The sequence below is a fragment of the Camelina sativa genome, chromosome 14, assembly GCF_000633955.1.
Source record: "Camelina sativa cultivar DH55 chromosome 14, Cs, whole genome shotgun sequence".
NCBI lineage: Eukaryota > Viridiplantae > Streptophyta > Magnoliopsida > Brassicales > Brassicaceae > Camelina > Camelina sativa.
Genome location: NC_025698.1, coordinates 15,741,945 through 15,763,325, shown reverse-complemented (window position 1 = coordinate 15,763,325; position 21,381 = coordinate 15,741,945). Strand labels below are relative to the sequence as shown.

The following is a 21,381-nucleotide window of genomic DNA, read 5'->3' as shown; positions in this document are numbered from 1 at the left end:
ATAGTACCTCCTCCAAACGGTTCAAGGATACATTAGCATTTACCATCTACAAAAGTAAAACTTGGTCAGCATCTGCAAAAAAAATTTATGACAAATGACTGTTCAAAAAGAGGTAGAGGTTAAATATAAAAAGAACAATTAGAAGCAATCATTACTACTGATGTCATATTTATCATACTGGACATGAATACAAGGTTCAAGAAACACTTTTGGAAAGTCACCTGAGTTATAATGTTCGGAAGCATAAATAAAGGAAAACGAAGCACAGAGAATAGAGAAAGTGACGTAAACGCTCTTGCAGGTGTCAGATCTCCTCCAAGCAATGAGAACACACCAAATGAAACAACAGTCACGAAGACAGGAATGCTGTTTAGTATGAACATATTAAACTGCAGAACAAACAGAAGACCAAAAAATGAGTCAGAAATTAACATCAAAGAGGAAATCGAAATACATTAATGCAATATATGTTAAGAATGCTGCTACACATGGCCGCGACAACTGAAACAATATTCACTGAACTAGAGAAGTAGAGAAAATGCCCTCAACACATCTTGATTCTTGATGGATACCATTCTCAAAATGGTCAAAGGCATTTAATTCGACGAGCAGCTTGGATTTGTCTTTATATACATACTATCAGGAGAGCGACCAGTATATGACCAAGACAACTATGCACACTATGTATACAGTCTATAGAATTAGAAGCAATTAATATAACAGTCACTGCACTCAAGCCATACCGCTGACAGGAGTTGTGCTTTTCGGAACCAAGATAATTCATCATCACGTACAGTTTGAACCTTGGACTGAAAACTGTTTTCCCAAGCATAACACCTACAGTGTATTGGTTTAGTGAGTTAAAACATTGCCTCAAACATCCAACTATGCAAAAAAGAAACATCAGGTTCCAATATATCATACTTCACTGTGTCCATTGCGGCTAAAACCTCATTCATTAGGCCAATTCTCTTGTCAGTACGCTGCAACCCTTCTTTTGTTAACTTCTGTGTTTTGCTTATAATAACAGTCTGGTTATGAAAACAAGAAAATAAATCATAGTCATTGATCTGAAAAATAATTGAGATTGGAAAACAAACGAGAAATAAGCACTCAAAATCAAAATAACAGAGATCATGAGGAATTATAAAGATATAAGAACCTGTATAGGGAACATAAGAACAAGAAACAATGCACCGATGATTGAGGCAACACCCAATTGTTGGTAGAGGAGAACCAGCGCTACAATTATACGAAATGGCGCTGACCACATGGTATGAAGTGATTGGCAGATTTGCTGTCACAAACAGGAGAAAATTAGGAATAAGAACAGCTATCAGCTAGGTAAACACTTCGATTTCAAGCCAAAGCTTAGATAAAAGCATTGTCCAAAGTTGTAGTAACCATCAGACAAGTTGTAAAGAGAACGCTATTTTTTTCTTGAATTAATTTAACATTATATTCAAAGAAAAAAAAAAAAAAAGCATTGTCCAAAGGTAACTTTTTGCCTACATATCAAGCAAATTAAAGTTTATTGGCTAATCAAGGAAAATCCAACTCCTACAACCGCATTGAAAGAACTCTTAGATTCCTATGATTGGCTTTCAGATTCAGTCGATAACTTACAGGAAGAGGATTGTCTTGGTAAACAGCATTTGAGACTCATATTTTGAGGAAGAGGATTTACAACTATGCAGTAAAAAATAATATTGAAAAATAGACAAAGCTAAGGAAGGAAAAGGCAACAAAGATATATACCTGCAGCGACTCAGCATCAGTCGTCATTAAGTTCGTTATTTTTCCTGTTTGAAACTTCTTACGGCCCTCGTTAGTTAGCCTCAACGATTTTCGGAACACAGCAGCAATCTATTAAGGGAGGAAGTCATCAGCAGAAATAAGCAATCTAAAAGCATCTGTTATAGTTTTCAACAGACAAATCAGTATATATTTTGAATGAAAACATGAGAAGCATAGCAACAAAAAATAAAAACTAAGTAGCACAAGATAATTGATGTGAAACTTCATCTTACCAGTGCAGACCTTAGCCGGTAACCAACACGCATCACATTTTGGAAATATTGAGCTTCACATAGAACCCCCAACACCTGAAATTGTCAAAATCAACATAAAGCGCTTAAGGCGTCTCTTGGTCAAAGTCTCACCCTGAACTNTCGGAAGCATAAATAAAGGAAAACGAAGCACAGAGAATAGAGAAAGTGACGTAAACGCTCTTGCAGGTGTCAGATCTCCTCCAAGCAATGAGAACACACCAAATGAAACAACAGTCACGAAGACAGGAATGCTGTTTAGTATGAACATATTAAACTGCAGAACAAACAGAAGACCAAAAAATGAGTCAGAAATTAACATCAAAGAGGAAATCGAAATACATTAATGCAATATATGTTAAGAATGCTGCTACACATGGCCGCGACAACTGAAACAATATTCACTGAACTAGAGAAGTAGAGAAAATGCCCTCAACACATCTTGATTCTTGATGGATACCATTCTCAAAATGGTCAAAGGCATTTAATTCGACGAGCAGCTTGGATTTGTCTTTATATACATACTATCAGGAGAGCGACCAGTATATGACCAAGACAACTATGCACACTATGTATACAGTCTATAGAATTAGAAGCAATTAATATAACAGTCACTGCACTCAAGCCATACCGCTGACAGGAGTTGTGCTTTTCGGAACCAAGATAATTCATCATCACGTACAGTTTGAACCTTGGACTGAAAACTGTTTTCCCAAGCATAACACCTACAGTGTATTGGTTTAGTGAGTTAAAACATTGCCTCAAACATCCAACTATGCAAAAAAGAAACATCAGGTTCCAATATATCATACTTCACTGTGTCCATTGCGGCTAAAACCTCATTCATTAGGCCAATTCTCTTGTCAGTACGCTGCAACCCTTCTTTTGTTAACTTCTGTGTTTTGCTTATAATAACAGTCTGGTTATGAAAACAAGAAAATAAATCATAGTCATTGATCTGAAAAATAATTGAGATTGGAAAACAAACGAGAAATAAGCACTCAAAATCAAAATAACAGAGATCATGAGGAATTATAAAGATATAAGAACCTGTATAGGGAACATAAGAACAAGAAACAATGCACCGATGATTGAGGCAACACCCAATTGTTGGTAGAGGAGAACCAGCGCTACAATTATACGAAATGGCGCTGACCACATGGTATGAAGTGATTGGCAGATTTGCTGTCACAAACAGGAGAAAATTAGGAATAAGAACAGCTATCAGCTAGGTAAACACTTCGATTTCAAGCCAAAGCTTAGATAAAAGCATTGTCCAAAGTTGTAGTAACCATCAGACAAGTTGTAAAGAGAACGCTATTTTTTTCTTGAATTAATTTAACATTATATTCAAAGAAAAAAAAAAAAAAAGCATTGTCCAAAGGTAACTTTTTGCCTACATATCAAGCAAATTAAAGTTTATTGGCTAATCAAGGAAAATCCAACTCCTACAACCGCATTGAAAGAACTCTTAGATTCCTATGATTGGCTTTCAGATTCAGTCGATAACTTACAGGAAGAGGATTGTCTTGGTAAACAGCATTTGAGACTCATATTTTGAGGAAGAGGATTTACAACTATGCAGTAAAAAATAATATTGAAAAATAGACAAAGCTAAGGAAGGAAAAGGCAACAAAGATATATACCTGCAGCGACTCAGCATCAGTCGTCATTAAGTTCGTTATTTTTCCTGTTTGAAACTTCTTACGGCCCTCGTTAGTTAGCCTCAACGATTTTCGGAACACAGCAGCAATCTATTAAGGGAGGAAGTCATCAGCAGAAATAAGCAATCTAAAAGCATCTGTTATAGTTTTCAACAGACAAATCAGTATATATTTTGAATGAAAACATGAGAAGCATAGCAACAAAAAATAAAAACTAAGTAGCACAAGATAATTGATGTGAAACTTCATCTTACCAGTGCAGACCTTAGCCGGTAACCAACACGCATCACATTTTGGAAATATTGAGCTTCACATAGAACCCCCAACACCTGAAATTGTCAAAATCAACATAAAGCGCTTAAGGCGTCTCTTGGTCAAAGTCTCACCCTGAACTACCACACAAAACCCCTTAAAAAATGCAAAAGTATTAACAATACAAAAACTACCAACTCTCGAATCCGACAGAAAATATACCCAGCTGCCAGCTTTAGAAAGTAAAACTGGAGCTACAATTCGTAGAATCTACCCTAGGTCAATATTACCATGAAGTCCTAGCAAGAGAGAAAAGAGGCCACAGAAACAAGAGATTTTGTTTCATATCCCTCCAACAAAGATTGAGAATGCATAGATATTTCCTATGAAGTCCATGCAAGAGATAAAAAAGGAAGGGGAGATAAAAGTTATTTGTTGCATACCACTCCAACAAAGATTGAGATTGCATAGATGTAACCTATCCACGCTGGTTCATTAAGTTGCATTGACTGCAAAAAGTTTCAAGACCACATTAAGAGATATCGTCAGAACATAATATCCAAAGGATGATAGGATTGTGAATCTACCAAGAACGTTTAAACACTAATTTTAGCCAGTAGAAATATGAATCCATCTGAGCAATCCATGTGAATGGCCAAATTACAGAGCATCGTGTTAAACAGGTTCAAGCACAATGTGCACTGGGAAAAGAAAAAAAGGGAAAGGAACAAACCTTTAGGAGCTCATTCAGTAGAAGAGGCCCCACGAATTGTGAACAGTCATTCCCAATCTATGATACAATGTCAAAACACTTAATTAACCAGTTACAAAACACATCATTTAGGAAATATAAGACCTCCGAAGCCATCAATATTATTACATAGACAAAGAAAAAGATTGTTACGGAATAATGTAAATAAATAAATAAAAACACAAGAAAGAGAAACAAACGTACCTTCCAGAACCCACCCCACCAAAACCTACAAAATGCAGAAACAGGTTTCCGTAAGACAAACAGTTCATAAGGATGAGAAATATTTGGCATATTACGACCAGAAAAGTAACACATTTATTATCCTAGTTGACATGCATTAAAACAGTTCATAATGCATTAACAATTACAACCAAATGCTTCCATACATAATTACATATCATGACAAAGCCCAAACAATCAATTCAAGTTCCAAAGATATGAGAACACATGACTGCAAAGATGTTTCTCTTTACCTTCCCCCAAGGCTGCTATTCAGTGCTCTCAAGAGCCACGGTTTGGGCTTTTCTAGTTCCTTATCCCATGACATCTGGAAGCTAGAAAAGGAGATGAAATTATATCACGCAACCATGCCAGTCATAGACAGTATTATAACAAATATGATTTATAAAAAAAATACCTCCTCATGAGAGTTTCAGTTTTATCCCAAGTGTCTAGATGCCATACATCCTTCTCCGTGAGAGGCCGTTTAGATCCCAGAGTCATCAACGGATTCAACCATGAAAAGAAGATTCCTATGGGGTAAAAATATATTGGTAAGGTACATAATAGTCAAAGTTCAACAAATATTGAAGAATCTACTATACAAAATGTTGCGGCTTAGTCAAAGTGATGACCCCTATGCAAAAACTTCGGTCTCACAGTCACATTCCAGTTTTCCTAAGTTCATTTCTATAGAGAACGGAAGCAGAAGTTAAAAAGAAAATACTATAGACAACTCGCTTTTTAGATTTGAAAACACTTATAATGACCGGTTACCAACTATTAGCACTCCATTAGAAATTTATAGATTCAGGGAAATATTTAAGCTCAGAAGAAATTCCAACTTAGATAGGTAGTAAGTGAAAAGAGATCAGAGATGCTGTGGTGATTCTCACAATAAAATAGAAATGCATATAGATAACTAAGTTCAAACGGTGAATGAGAAATGTAGAGTGACATACTGTCAAATAAATTTGCATGCCGCTCAGGACATATATTTTCTCCTCCAGGAAGCTCTTCATACTCAGAATCCTCCGAATTTTCAGTCCCCACTGGGGTGTAACCAGGGTGGGGATCCAAATTAGGGAAATACACAAACAAGAGAATTCCAAATGCAACCTGGATCCAAAAGCCACCCTCAACGTCATTATCAAAAGACAGTTGTATCATCTATAGCCTGATTTAGACACAGCAGATGGTAAAGAGCAGTTTCGAGAATGCAAAAAAAGAGTCTAAATGTGCAAACCTGAACTGCCACCTCGCTTATGTAAAGATACAGTTTAAAACTGCAAAAAAAAAAAAAAAAAAAATGACATATACAGTATAAGGCCATCCTGCAGACCAAATGCAACGACTTTCCATAAACCACATAGATTGCAAAATTAACCAACCTGCTATAGTACTCCTTGACTGAAAGAACAAGATTTAACAGCACCATGTCTCCCACAAGAGCGTAAATGACAGCAAATCTGACATACCAACGGAGTTCATGGATATACGTTTTAGTTTCCACAACAGTCATAACCAATGCAGAACCCCAAGCGAAAGCTTCAAGGACCAACATGAACGCCTGCCAAAGAAAGCACAAAACAACAGCATCTTTCAGATAAAACGTACAGAGCAACAAAAACAAAAAACAAAAAAAGAGCAAAAGAGGTGATTACACGAACCTCATACGTAGGGAACCCAGCTCCATCCAAATCCAAGACAGAGATCCTCATAACCAATCTAAACAAAGGCTCACCAGTACCATAAGCAGCCAAAAGAGCCAGAAAATAGTTATACCATTTCGACCTCAAGCAGAACTTGACAACTTTGTGATCCTTGGAAGTGAGCCATAAGCGATAAAGACACAGAATCAAGAGAACAAGATGAGAGATGCCAAGCACAAAAGAGTCAATAGCACAAGGAGTGTATCCACCAAATGCATAATCCACTGTTTTTGTCCACACACCATTCAGCACCGGCTTACAATACCAATCCAACGGCTCAAACCCCATCTTCTTCTTCCTCAACACACAATTAAAAGTCCCTCTGCTTTCGAAGTTTATTATCCTCTCAAAACACTACACATCACAATCACAAGTAACTAACAATCCTCCAATCTGCAATTTAAAAAAAAGAATACAGAAATCAATGATTTTGTGGTTATGAACTCAATGAATACAAATGGGGAGAAAAAAAGTTGGGAAAAAGCTATTTGCATTGGAGATAAAACAAAACTTTAATCCCAAAAAAGGAAGAACAGAGACAAGCACCACCCAAAAGTAAGCAGTTTAAAGCATAGATTCTCATAAAACTCTGGAGAATAACAAAAACCAAAAAAAGGTCAGATGGCGCTCTCTCTCTCTCTCTCTCTCTCTCTATCTATCCATGAACAGTATTGTATTAAGAAGAAATCACGTAATCGATTCGTTTTTAAGATTCACTGTTACAACAGACTTAATCAATCGATAAAAGGCAAGCGAAATGGAGAAAAACGAAAACCTCGAGAGTGCAATCTCGCCGCCGGAGATTTGGAAAAAAAAAAAAAAATCAATCAGGAAAGACGTAAACGGAAGAACCTCATTTTTGGCCGGAGAAAAGGTGACTCTCTCTCTCTCTCTGGCGTAAGCTCTCCTTTGGCAGATTCTGAGAGAAATGAGATTTTATAGAGAAGATGAAAATAAAATAAAAAAAAATGAATGCGTCACTGCTTACACTAACAGAAAGAAATGAAGAGAGATCCATCCATATATATATTTGGAGATTTTTTTGCCCGAAAAGTCAAAAAGCTTTATGAGTAAAACAATCACTACCTTTTTTCTGCTTTTTTTTTTTTTTTTTAATTTTCTTACACTCATTTAAAAATATATAAATTAAATAATGATGATATTACTCCAGATGACTTTATATAATGATTTTATCCATTTTTTAGTATATTTTGAAAATAACAAAGTAATAGTACTAATTGTTTTGCCCAAAGAAAAAGTACTATCTAATTCAATGAGAAAATTTATAATTTATTTAATATGAATACCCAATATAAAAAAAATCTAGATGTTCTAAAGTAACGAGACCAATTTGGTTGATGGTCCAAGTTTACAAACATTTTCATTCGAAAAATGATAGTATTAGATTTACAACGAACACTTTGACAATTAGTATGTTTCTTAAATCTTACTTAGCTATCAAATGAAAACAATCATTTTCTTAAAATAAACAAATAATGAATGAGAAGACTTTTCCTAAATCCATAAGATCATAAAATAATGGCAGTGCATGTAACAAAGTTGAAAGACAAAGTTGAAAGCACGACTTCTCTCTAGCTTGCAAGTCCCTACTAGACCAAAGATTTTTCAACTCTCTGTCCCAAAGTTTCCAAGATACATTGGTCACAAGACAATGAAAAGAATTGTATTTTTCCTTTTTCAAAACAAATCAGAAAACTAATAGAAATTGTCTTCGGAATCAAAGTAGATTATAGTGCACACGAGCAGATGTACCTTTTATATCAACGTTTCTATAGTATAGTTGGCCAACAAGAGACGAAATCAACTCGAATGTTTTATCAAAATTGTCACTAACCTATCATTTCAGTTATATTAATTACTTCGTGAATTAATCTCTTTTCGTAATCGATATGCCATTAAACAACTTAACAGCCCACGAAGTAAATTTTCCTTGAAAACATATAATATGTTAATGTTCTTAGATTATATATATGGCGATTAAAATATAGATATATCAAAATTACAATAGAAATAAAATTTCATTAAAAAAACATATAGACCACTCTAATTTGCAAATTTTAACATGATTTGTGCTTAAGAACAAATCGCTGATCAGTATAAGTTAGTTAGCAATTTATAACATAACTAGATAGCACGGGTTGAAATTCATTTTATTTATATTATAATTTTTATATAAAATATAATTTATGTGATTGTTTTTAAAAGTTTTTTTGGATAAAATATTATGCAATAAAATCATATGCTAAATATGATGGCTTGAAAAAAGACACTTATTTTGTAAGTTTTATATTGTTAATGATTCTAGATAATTATATTATACGAAATTTTGTATATTTTATATTTTAAAATAAAATTTTAATATGTTGTATTAGGTTATATATGTGAAGTTATTTCAACAATGTATATTCTACATCATGACTTGAATGTCATTATAAGACATAATTTTGTAAATTTGAATTTAAATATTCAAATTTTGACATGTTACTCAGTAAAATTATTCAATTGATTTTATATTTAAAGAATAATATTACTAAAGCTTGAATATTTTATAGATTGAATAATTTATATTTGTTGTTAAAATTCAACTTATGGTATATCTAGAAATAAAAATATTTTTAATTATAATAAATAATATGATAATTTATTTGTTTTACAAAATAGACTCATATATAAAAATAAAAGGTGAAGTATAATGATAGTTAACAAATTAATATGTTAAGTTAGATATCAAAAGAATTTATTTGATGAATAATTTAATAAAAGAAATTAATATGGTAAGTTAGATGATATGATTCTTTAGAATATTCTCTTTAAGAATTTTGGTATAACATATTTGTAACTAATTAATCTATCATTAATGTATAACATATATGTAACCAACTTATTAAAATTATATAGACTACAAAATAATGTTATGTACTTCTGTTTTATTATATAGGGGATTTTGCTGGTCATTTGTTTAGAATTTTTTTTCTAAGTGTGTAAATGTTTAAATTGTCAATATATTATCTTTAACGAAAAGACAGTATAATGATAACTCTAACTATGCAATATGCATCATTGGCTCATAACAGTGGTCAGTGGATAAGTAAAAAGATCTCCAAAGGTGAATATGCCAATGGTCCACACGGAAGATAATGTCTCGCAATGAATGAGAGAAGGAAAGATCCGGAGAACACAAGTGCAACTATCGTTTTTATCATCTTCGCTTTCTCTTTTTGGCAATGCCTGTTTTCGATTTGAATGCCTCAACTTACACAAATTTTTGTCTTTTTCCCATTAAATTTCATGATACTATAGATTACAAAAAACAAAAAAAAAATGAAAAATGAACCATTTGTTGTCGGATTCAATTTACTACTTGACTTTATTATTATTCTCTGAGTTCAAGTTTCAATTTATAAATGCAGTTCTTCTGATTTTTTTCAGTTACAAAATTTATTACGAGTGGGCTAATAGTTTGTATTCCTCGTTGAGATCTTTAAAAACGCCTTAGCACTAGATCCGACTTTGACTCAACATATGTTTGCACATGCATGCACTAAGATAACTAAAATTAAATCACTGAATAAAAAAAAATGAAATAGTACTCATTAATCACACGACCTCGACATCGATGATGGTCGATCGAGTACCATGAAGTCTTTTTCCCAAATTTATTTATTCATTTGTTTCAAATTATATATGTTTGCCGGAAGTATCCAACAAATTCAAGTTGAAGCAGAATTTGTATATACACTAATGATCAAACTGGAAACTGTAAGTTAATGACTTTATACTTTTTAGTTACAAGATCCAATACCAATGTGCCACCATGCGAGCATGCTGTCTTTTGGCAAGTTTCCTATGGAACACTGAGAAGTTTCAAGTTTACTACAAATAAAAACTGTATGGGCCTAGCTTTTAATTCTGATTGGGTCTATGTGACTCGTATTCCAAAACGACAATATTAATTCGATACAAAATTACAAACAATAAAAAAGAGAACTGAAAATAGATGTGAAAACCAAGTCGAAATAAAGTTATAATATTTGATAAAAATTAATTGTAAATAATCCAAGTATCATACGGTAATCATCTAAGTAAAGTGGCATTCAAATGTACTCCATCAGAGGCGACCTAAAAATAACATATTTGTGGCTCACGTCACGTGGATCTTCCAATGTAGACTCTTTTACCATCGCTTGACTCGATGTTGAGGCTTCCCTAACTGCAAGTTCTAGGGATTCATCAGGAGGTTCTCTTATATTCTCAAACAGGAAACGGTTATCTATGAAAAAACGTGGAAAACTTCCTCGCCTATTCCCAAATCTTGGCATTTCCCGAATAAGAAGTTAAAATTATAGAAGAGGAATTGTTTAGAGAAGAGAAGGTAGTCCCTGAATAATATCTAAGTGTGTAACGTTAACGACTTATTTACTTTAACTATAAAAAAAACAATTAAAAACGACTCATTTTGACATTATTTATTATTACGTATGTAGTTTTTATAATCTTTGAATATGGAACCAGTGGAGCACTAGAGTAAAAACCAATAATGGAGGAGACAGAAAGCAATAGTAGTAGTGTCGTCTGACCATGTTATAGGGGAGCCTCATTTTCCTAATGCCCAAACGACTAATGTAAGAAGTAAATATGTAACAGTAACCATCAGTTCGAACTATATATAACACACTGCAGATTTGATGCCTAATTAATCAAAAAAAACAATTAAGCATAAGAATATATAGCTCAAAAGAATGTTTTAAATTAAACTGAACTCTAGTTTTAGGCTTTTGGCGTCACTTAATCGAACACTTTTATCAACTTTTTTGGAAGATTATCTCCAGACTCCATCATCTAGTACATCTATATTATTATTATTTTTTTTGTTAAATACACATCTATATTATTAGATGACAAACAAATTAAACATGGATCAACAAGCCAAACAAGAATCGGAAAACCTTCGTGAAACCCTTTTTCTCCATGTTTTGTAAAATGCTAGACTTGCAAAATATTATATGAAATTGAATTGCAACGGAACATATGTATATATATCTTGTTGGTGTACCAACGAGAGCATAGACTATATGAAATATGCAAAATGACACTATATGCATCAAATCCTCGGACCAGAAAACTCCACAAAACAAAAACTTTAAGATCTAACTAAGACAAAATCCTAGCTAGGCTTCGAAGAAAAACAAACACATATATGAAAGAGAATGAAATGCGATCCAAACATTATAAACATAAAGACTTGCAACTTCCATTGGACCTCCCTCCGGTTCATGAGAGCATTGTTATAAAAATCTACAAATTTTACATATTCAAATAAAAGAGCTTCAACAACTTTTAAATAGCACCGATGTTTTTGAGGCCGAGGACAACTCCAACGCCGATGACATGACCAACGGTACCACAAGCCAATGTGTCAGCGAGCGTGAACCCCGCAGGGTCGCCCGTTTGTAGACCCGAGTCACGTGCCTCCAGCCTAAGTCCAGCTGTCGCCTTTCTATTGGCTGATGGCGCTAGTCCGAACCTCCCAGCGAATAGCATCAGCGTCGTCGATGTTACCATTATCTAATCAAAATGTGATTTAATCATTGCTTAAAACTTAATTACTGTACATATAATTTTGTTTTATCTCTTTCATTACCAGATTTGTTGATGAACCAATGAAGTCACACTTGGCACCCAAAGCTCCATTTCCCTTGCGTCTCATGGGCTGAACACTTGCCTAGTAGCGTTTAAAACAAAACAAAAACATTTCATATATAATTAACCATTTTTTATAATATCATCATCTAAAGATTGAATCAAGAAAATTTGAAAAATACTAACCAGGCCTTGAACAGGAGCTGCGGAGATTTTGGTGGCTCGAAGACCATTGAACTGTGGCAATGTAGTCATCATAGTGCTCGCCATTTTTTTTTTAGATTGAATCTCAAACTCTTTTATTTTTCTTGTGCTATCAGATCAGTTTTGTTCTTCTAACAGTCTTTAAAATGATTTAGCCAAAGATCATCGTGTGGCTTTGACGATCACAGAAATGGATTCTGTTTAGGTTACTTCTTGCTGACTCGTCAAGTGTCTATTGGCCGATTTTAACTCTGGATAAGGGTGTCCTCATCGTCTTCTTCAGAACGATCCTTTCTTATATGGGCTTCACATGCAGGCCCATCTATACTTAATTAAACCTCAGCATAATATTGGACCGTGGTCTGGTTTTTGAAAATAATCGAATCATAATATTGTATTTATAGTTCTCAACAACACATGAGTGGCCATGGGAAAGGCTAGTGTCTACTGTACGATTTAGTGGTACTTTTGTAATTGTTTCAAGAGAAGAAGGGTAAGACTGAGAATAGGAAGGATGTCTTATCGTTGATGTGCGGACGAACTTGCCTTGAAGAACACTTTCGAGTTGGTCAATTCATTACCCTATTGTTTGTGAATTAAGTTTTTTCAAATCAATCATCGTACATGAACTATTTTGTTTTGGTTAAATCCATTCCTTTCAACATTAATATAACTTAGAAATTCTTATCTACCACAATCATCAACCTTAATAAGCCACTTGAAGTCCACCACAAGATTTTCTTTCATACACAATCATCAATTTATCCACAATATTATTATGTTTAGATAGTATAAACTAGCATAATCATATGATTAATTATCTTTCGAAAACATAATTATGCTAGTTTTAAATTGATCAACTTATCCACAATTTAAACTAGCATAATCCTTTTTACAAAGATTAATTTCTCACCGAATTTTAAATGATCAACTAGGTTTAATCCAGTTGGTCGGAAATGCACGTCAAATTACATGCATTATACAATGAGGTATGTTTGTTTCTTTATTTTCCTCTAGTCAGCCAGTAACATTTTTATTTTATTTTTTTGAACAAAGTAAGCCAATAACATTTTTTTTTGTTGGATATTTATTGGATTTTATGTAACGTTCTTATCCAGTAGCAAGCCAGCAGCAATAATTCTAAATCATAATAAGTGGACCCGTTTATTAGGAGGAAAATTGAAGTTATATAACCTAACACAAAAGCCGACACAGTAGACTCTTCTAAGAGTTGATTTGTCCTAACACATAATCTTTAACCAACTCCATAATTATATTTACATCTAGCAGCCGTAGTTGTTTATTAAGTCCTTCAGCTGCCAAAGAATAAATTGTAGAAAACTAACATCATGGACATGGCGTATTATTATTACTTTGACCAACTAAAATCATTTTTGAGAGAATGAGATGTGTTTTGACTTATATTAAACCTTTATAAGAGAGGAAATTTAGAAAATTATATTGATCTAGAGCTTTTGGATCTGGTTAGTTTACCTGAACCGGGGATCTGATTCTATTAGCGATCGACCAACCTCTTCGCTTAACTTACACACATACATATATAAAACTAAACCGGGTCAAACATTTATTCTTCGTCTACGCATCTGAGTATCTTCCTAGAAGTAACATATATGCGCGTGTGAGTTTATATGTTTCTTCGTTTATATAGCACATAGAGATCATTTCTAAAGCACATCGAACACATCACAATTATTATTATCATCTTCATCATAACCAGCCTGAAATACAAACTCAGAAATGGAGAACGCATTGGTCAAAACTCCATTGAGAAAGCTAAGAAGAAGAAGAACAAAACGGGTCTGGAGATTGAAGCTGGCATGGAAGTCTATCAAGACCCGGGTCAAGTCACATCTCCCAGGTTTCTTGGTTACCAAGAAACACCTCTTGCACATTAAATCACGAAAGGAAGAACAAGATTTGTCTCAAGTGGCTCGGAGGATCTGCAAAATCTCCAACGACTCGACCAAATCGCTAGCGTTTTTGCTTCAGCTTCCTAAATACTCAGCCGCGGATTTCTTAGACCGCGGAGATTTGATGACTCCGGCTGCGTCTCCAAGGGAGAACATATCCAAAATGTGGCGTGAGCTACACGGTAGCAACAACTGGGAGAATCTTCTCAATCCTCTGCATCCATGGCTGAGGAGAGAAGTAACCAAATATGGAGAATTTGTGGAATCCGTCTACGATTCACTCGATTTCGATCCTTTATCCGAGTTCTGTGGAAGCTCTAGATTCAACAGGAACAAACTCTTCGAAGAGCTTGGTTTAACTAAACATGGTTACAAGGTAACCAAATTCATCTACGCGATGTCTCATGTCGATGTTCCACAGTGGTTCTTAAGCTCATCTATGGGAGAGACATGGAGCAAAGATTCGAACTGGATGGGGTTTGTAGCTGTGAGTGGAGACAGAGAGTCGTTGAGGATCGGTCGGAGAGACATTGTTGTGGCGTGGCGTGGAACTGTGACTCCCACGGAATGGTTCATGGATCTTAGGACGAGTAAAGAGCCGTTTGATTGCAAGGAAGAACATGGCAAGAACGTGGTCAAGGTCCAAAGTGGTTTTTTTAGTATCTATAACTCGAAAAGCGAACTCACACGGTACAATAAAGAGAGCGCATCTGAGCAGACGATGGAGGAAGTGAAGCGGCTAGTGAAGTTTTTTAAGGATAGAGGCGAAGAAGTGAGCCTAACCGTGACCGGCCATAGCCTTGGAGGCGCGTTGGCGCTTTTGAATGCTTATGAGGCGGCTAGAGATGTCCCCGGGTTATCTGGTAACGTTTCTGTGTTCTCGTTTGGTGCGCCAAGAGTAGGTAACTTGGCATTCAAGGAAAGGCTAAACAGTTTAGGTGTCAAGGTGTTACGTGTGGTGAACAAGCAAGACATTGTCCCTAAGCTTCCTGGTATCGTGTTCAACAAAGTACTAAACAAAATTAACCCGATAACTTCAAGGCTCAATTGGGTCTACCGGCACGTCGGGACACAGCTTAAGCTCGATGTATTCAGTTCGCCTTACGTAAAACGCGATTCGGACTTAGCGAGGTCTCATAATCTCGAGGTTTATCTCCATGTTTTGGATGGCTTCCACAGCAAGAAATCAGGGTTTAGGGTTAACGCGAGGAGAGACGTTGCTTCAGTGAACAAGAGCACAGATATGTTGTTGGATCATCTAAGAATACCTGACTGTTGGTACCAAGTGGCACATAAGGGTCTGATCCTCAACAAACAGACCGGCAGGTGGGTGAAGCCCGTCCGTGCGCCAGAAGATATTCCCTCTCCGTTATCGACCGGACCAAAACCGATTTATAGCTTATGAGAAATAAATCAGTTTCCATTTCATTTATTCGTTTAATTCTTGAATCGTTTTGTCTTTGTGATTTTTGATTAGAACATTTCTACTCGATCAACATAGATCAAACTGTGACAATAATGTATATATGTTTGAAGCTATATTAAATACAATTTGCAACAGAACGTGTCAGTGTGACAGATTAAACCTTAATTACAGATATGTTAAGGTTTCTAAAGCAACAAAACAATCTAACAACAACGACAATATATAGTTTACGGATTCAACCATGGGAGTGATCTTTTAACACTCTGTCTCTTGGATTCAAAAGTTCAATTTCTTTTCAAAAGACTTCAACAATGATCTGAATATCACATATCTAATTACGTTTGAAGAAGTGGGCGCCTATATTGTAAATTTCCGGAAAAAGAAATACTAAATTGCTTTAAGAATTGTCTGTCTTATAAATGATGTGATGAACCAACCAGATTGCATCTTTTTTATAAAAGGAAATAGCAGTAGAAGAATCATAATGATGACAAATCAAGTTGATGTTTAAAAGTAACTTACAAAGTTACAAGTTACAACAACCCAAGAACACATACAAAGAAGAATCCTAAGCAAACCCTAAAATTCACACACACAACAATAAAGAGATTCTAAAAAAAAGCCAACAAATCAAATCTATGAGATAATTTGGGATTGGCTTCAAATTTTTTAAGCGGCTGATATTGCATTGAAGTCTTGATAACGAGACATTGCGCCTTTGAACTCGTGTTCGTCTGGTTTGTGAGTGCTCAAGCTATGAGGAATGTATGCTCTGAAAATCTCCTCGAGGTCTGGACTCTGCTTCAGCTCACGGCAAGCCACCTCGAGAGCTGTGTGCTCGAACCCTCCGTAAAACTTCTGGCGGCACACGTAACCGAAGATGAGAGAGGTGATGATGAGAGGGATCACAAGGGCCGTGTAGAAGAATGTCTTGGCTCCTAAGTAACCAAACATGACTACTTGGAATAGAAACAAAGCTGCTAGTATGCGCTGGTGAATATGCGGCCACATTCTTCCATAGCTCTCATATGATGGGACGTACACTTTCAANGTGAGTGCTCAAGCTATGAGGAATGTATGCTCTGAAAATCTCCTCGAGGTCAGGACTCTGCTTCAGCTCACGGCAAGCCACCTCGAGAGCTGTGTGCTCGAACCCTCCGTAAAACTTCTGGCGGCACACGTAACCGAAGATGAGAGAGGTGATGATGAGAGGGATCACAAGGGCCGTGTAGAAGAATGTCTTGGCTCCTAAGTAACCAAACATGACTACTTGGAATAGAAACAAAGCTGCTAGTATGCGCTGGTGAATATGCGGCCACATTCTTCCATAGCTCTCATATGATGGGACGTAAACTTTCAAAGCCTGTCATACATACCCCCAAATAAAATCGTTTAAGATCACATTTGTAAACCTAAGTTTTTATGGGTATAGTAATAAAGGAGAGAGTCTGACCTGATTCCTAAGGACGAGCCAGCCTAAACCGAAGTAGGTGACGCCGAATACGAGGATAAGAGGAGCAATTACGGAATAGCAGAACGTGATTGTGAGGATGAGCAAGTCTCCGGGAACCCTAGTCGCATAGCTCAAGTCTCCCGGGTACCAAGCTTCTTTCACCTCTGCTTCGGTTTTGCAGAGAAACTTCTTTTTCAAATGGAAGATTATCAAAGGTATGATCCGAGACAGCTCAAGGCCATAACCGATAAAGAACCTGAAAACAACATAAGATTTAAAGAACAAACGAACAATATATATGCTATGTGACTCAAGAGGATCAAAAACTCACTTGAGAGCAACATAGGTCAAGAAGAAAGTCGCACTCTTAGGAAGGCTAGTAGCCAAAAGGTTAATAACCATGTCGAGTTTAGGATTTTTGGCGATATCCTTCACTGTGTTAAACAAAGTCCCTGCAAGTGTAACTCCAATGAAGACATTAAAGACCGAGAAGTAAAAGTACTTCCCCGNAACTTTCAAAGCCTGTCATACATACCCCCAAATAAAATCGTTTAAGATCACATTTGTAAACCTAAGTTTTTATGGGTATAGTAATAAAGGAGAGAGTCTGACCTGATTCCTAAGGACGAGCCAGCCTAAACCGAAGTAGGTGACGCCGAATACGAGGATAAGAGGAGCAATTACGGAATAGCAGAACGTGATTGTGAGGATGAGCAAGTCTCCGGGAACCCTAGTCGCATAGCTCAAGTCTCCCGGGTACCAAGCTTCTTTCACCTCTGCTTCGGTTTTGCAGAGAAACTTCTTTTTCAAATGGAAGATTATCAAAGGTATGATCCGAGACAGCTCAAGGCCATAACCGATAAAGAACCTGAAAACAACATAAGATTTAAAGAACAAACGAACAATATATATGCTATGTGACTCAAGAGGATCAAAAACTCACTTGAGAGCAACATAGGTCAAGAAGAAAGTCGCACTCTTAGGAAGGCTAGTAGCCAAAAGGTTAATAACCATGTCGAGTTTAGGATTTTTGGCGATATCCTTCACTGTGTTAAACAAAGTCCCTGCAAGTGTAACTCCAATGAAGACATTAAAGACCGAGAAGTAAAAGTACTTCCCCGAAGCAGCCCTAATGGCATGGCTCTGCGATGGAATCCCCTCAGCTTTGGAGAGAAACAAGAGAAGCTTAGGCAACATCGCCAAGAAAACGAGAAGCGCAATCTGAGGAAGGAAAGACTCCAAAACAGTTCTTACAGAGGTTAACTCCACAACTGGCTTTATGAATGGAATAATCTTCTGAAGATTCTTAAGAGTGGTGATAGCAGAGACGAACGCAATTGGGATCATGTAAAACAGAATGGTGACTGCAACAAAGAAGTAGATGAAGTATTGCCGTATTATTCTACCGAAGAGCTTGATATTGAGATTCTTCCATATGAGCTGGCGAGGCTCAGGAGCTTCCATCACCGTCCATTTATCAACCATCTGGCAGTGCAAAGACTGAGCGGCTGATGCAGCAGTAATCCTATTGTTGAAGAAAACAATTGCTGCAGTTTGCTGCTTTTCAGCAAGAACAGCTTTCTGCTCTGTTTCTAGTTTGGCTACAGACTCGTTGATTAGCTCCGTGTAATACTCAATGCTGTCTACTTGTTTACCAACTAGTCCACACATGCCGGTTTTATTCGTAGGTCGGTTATTAGTGGCTTCATTTATAGCTTCTGCACGCGCAAGTTTCTTCTTGTACCCTTCCAACTTTTCCCATATCTTATTAACCTACAAATCAAACAAAGAGCAAAGATTAAAACTGTTTTAAACATATGATGCATACAAAATTTTAGTGCAGAACAAGCAGATAGATACCTTGCTGTTTTCTGTTACGACAAGGGATCTGTAGAATGTCTCAGGGTATATTTCTCTGAAATAAGAATCAATGAACTCTTTCTGTGTCTGTCCGTCAGGCGGATGAGGCATATCCCTAACAAGAATAGCGAACTGCTCGGGTTTTACATCAGTAGACATGAGAGCTTGAGCTCTCAATGTAGAGACATGCTTATAAGCTTTCCACAGGAAGAAATAAGTGACCAAAGATATCCAGTAAACAGCTCCTAGGAACGCCCAAAGCCTCGGACTTCTTTTCTGTTCAGTTGAAAGGATACACATTTTTGCTTTAGAAGATCAAAACCGCAATATCTGAAAATGAAGTCTTTGTTTGTGTTTGTGATTACTTACTGTGATGTTAGCCATTGATAGATTATCAATTTGGCTAAAAGTTCCTTTGCTTGTGGTATCTGTGGCGTTCTTTGAACGGGTCTTTAAATTGTTGTCTGTTGCGGCTATAGGGAGTAGAGTCGGTAAGAGAAGAAGACCGGAACAAGCAAATATCCCAAGAACTGCGTCAAACAAACAAAAGAAGCCAATTTCAAGACATCAGAAACACTATGTCATGTTCTTGTGAACATCAACTGAACAATATCAACATCTACAAGTAATGAGCTACAAGAAAGTTACTTAATTTAAACAGAGATCCAAACATAACATAGCATAGCAAAACAGAATTGTCAGAGACAACAACAAAAACATCATTTTGAAACTTTTCTCCCCAAATTGTCCCCAAAGATTGAAACTTTCTTAGGTCAAATCTCAAACACAAATCAAAACCAACAGAAATTAGTAGAATTCCACAAGATCCTTAAATAGTAACCACTCTAAGAACAAACTAAAGTTGCCCACAGAGAGAGAGAGAGAGAGAGAGACCGAACCAGTGCTCAAGAAGACAAAGTGAACAGCAGTATCGACACCGGAAACGTTAACAATATCTTGTTCAGAAGAAGTGAAAGCTTCACGCATCCAAGCCAAAGGGTTTCGAGTCAAGGAGGTGCCTTCCCATGGTTCCAAGCCTTTAATGATCCGATTCGGGTAGTAAATCGTAACATTACCGGGTTTTCGAGAAAGCCAAGTGAAGAGAAGCATGAGAACGACGAAGATAGCCGCGGATGTCCCTAAGGACACAAGAAAAGATCCGAATTCCATCTGGGTTTTGCCAGATGCAAGCTCTCTGTTTTCTTTCTAAATCCGAATTCCTCAAAGTAGCAGTTTTTAAAGAACAAAAGAAGGAAAGTAACCGTTTTTTTTTAGAGAAAGAGAGGAAGTGTGTAATGTTGTTGTTCTTGCTTCTTCTGGTAATTAACAGCCCCCTTACAGGTGAGAGAGGACAGGCTTTTTTTCTTCTTTTGTTCTTTGTCTTTGATGTATTATTTATTTCACAGAAAAGAAAAAAGATATTTTTTCTAGTATTTGTTTAATCTTGTGGAATTGTGTTGTTTATGGAGGAATCAAAAAATTTGTGAGTAGATTAAGAGATTAAATGGTGGGGAGAGGGAGAGGTGTGAGAAGAGAGTGAAGAGCGTGTTTAAGTGAGAAGGCCGACAGGTGTTGACGAAAGAGACACCAAAGGAGCTGGTTTCAACCCTACTTCAGGGCACCCCTCTCTCTCTCTTTTACCCAATTTGTTCCTTTTCTTTTTATATTCTTTTCTTTTTCAATGATAAATTTTCCTCTTTTTGTGCTTCTCAAGTTTCTATTCCTTTCTATTTTCTATTTTTCTAGTGTGTTGCTTTTTACAAAACTTTTTAACTTGTATAATTACTTACTATAGCTGTCTTACTCCTAAGTTAACTATGACATGTTTTACAAATCCCTTAAATAGTTTTTAATTGTATTTAGTAAGGAATAATATTTATTTTGTAAAATATAAAGGTTATAGTAAAATTGGTTATCAAACTGACTTGTGTTTATTAATTACATCAAACGAGTATTTATACAAGAGAGTCTCAACAAGAGATAAGTCTCCACCAGAGATAAGGACACATTGTCTAAACAAATCATAAAGAGATTTAATCTTAATCTTAGCAGATCCACACACATTCTCCTATAGTTATTATAGCAATTCTAAAATTTAAATTATTGTTTTAAAAACGTATATTATTTGAAAATAAACGAAGCATATATTTTTCGTAGAAATAAAATGTAAATAAAGGTTTTTTCCTCTTTATTTTAC

The 21,381-nt window shown here is 35.9% G+C and overlaps 3 protein-coding genes and 1 pseudogene across 5 annotated transcripts; 1 reads left to right on the top strand and 3 right to left on the bottom strand.

Moving 5' to 3' along the window:
* Positions 1-7,637, bottom strand: part of LOC104743635 — a 14,918-nt pseudogene extending 7,281 nt beyond the window's left edge.
* On the bottom strand, positions 11,828-12,674 carry LOC104741636 (photosystem I reaction center subunit psaK, chloroplastic). The gene is made up of 3 exons (XM_010462527.2): positions 12,497-12,674; positions 12,312-12,392; positions 11,828-12,235 (listed from the first exon to the last, which is right to left on the bottom strand). Exons 1-3 carry the CDS (start codon positions 12,578-12,580, stop codon positions 12,008-12,010), a joined length of 393 nt encoding a protein of 130 aa, XP_010460829.1. The 5' UTR covers positions 12,581-12,674; the 3' UTR covers positions 11,828-12,007.
* On the top strand, positions 14,141-16,008 carry LOC104741635 (phospholipase A1-Igamma1, chloroplastic-like). Its single transcript, XM_010462526.2, has one exon. The coding sequence runs from the start codon at positions 14,273-14,275 to the stop codon at positions 15,848-15,850; it is 1,578 nt and encodes a 525-aa protein (XP_010460828.1). The 5' UTR covers positions 14,141-14,272; the 3' UTR covers positions 15,851-16,008.
* Positions 16,300-20,747, bottom strand: LOC104741634 (CSC1-like protein ERD4). 3 transcript variants are annotated; one of them, XM_010462524.2, is made up of 8 exons: positions 20,084-20,747; positions 19,554-19,714; positions 19,185-19,460; positions 18,389-19,097; positions 17,656-17,776; positions 17,325-17,580; positions 17,191-17,234; positions 16,300-16,880 (listed from the first exon to the last, which is right to left on the bottom strand). In XM_010462524.2, exons 1-8 carry the CDS (start codon positions 20,352-20,354, stop codon positions 16,541-16,543), a joined length of 2,178 nt encoding a protein of 725 aa, XP_010460826.1. In that variant the 5' UTR covers positions 20,355-20,747; the 3' UTR covers positions 16,300-16,540. The 3 variants fall into 3 exon arrangements, with proteins under 3 accessions (XP_010460826.1, XP_010460827.1, XP_019091469.1); XM_010462525.2 differs by lacking the exons at positions 17,325-17,580; positions 17,656-17,776 and adding an exon at positions 17,937-18,192 and having other exon boundaries at positions 16,300-16,693; positions 17,004-17,234; positions 18,268-19,097; positions 20,084-20,745; XM_019235924.1 differs by lacking the exons at positions 17,191-17,234; positions 17,325-17,580; positions 17,656-17,776 and adding exons at positions 17,835-17,846; positions 17,937-18,192 and having other exon boundaries at positions 16,300-16,912; positions 18,268-19,097; positions 20,084-20,743.

Bases quoted from the DNA above. Each gene is read 5' to 3' on its own strand.
- LOC104741634 (XM_010462524.2), bottom strand. From the start codon at position 20,354: ATGGAATTCGGATCTTTTCTTGTGTCCTTAGGGACATCCGCGGCTATC. The intron at 17,777-18,388 runs GGACTTTGTTTA...TTACACTTGCAG, and splicing joins CATTGGAGTTACACTTGCAG to GGACTTTGTTTAACACAGTG. The intron at 16,881-17,190 runs GTGGCCGCATAT...CTATGGAAGAAT, and splicing joins TATGAGAGCTATGGAAGAAT to GTGGCCGCATATTCACCAGC.
- LOC104741635 (XM_010462526.2), top strand. From the start codon at position 14,273: ATGGAGAACGCATTGGTCAAAACTCCATTGAGAAAGCTAAGAAGAAGA.
- LOC104741636 (XM_010462527.2), bottom strand. From the start codon at position 12,580: ATGGCGAGCACTATGATGACTACATTGCCACAGTTCAATGGTCTTCGA. The intron at 12,393-12,496 runs GTTAGTATTTTT...AAACGCTACTAG, and splicing joins CAGCTCCTGTTCAAGGCCTG to GCAAGTGTTCAGCCCATGAG. The intron at 12,236-12,311 runs GTAATGAAAGAG...CATTTTGATTAG, and splicing joins TTGGTTCATCAACAAATCTG to ATAATGGTAACATCGACGAC.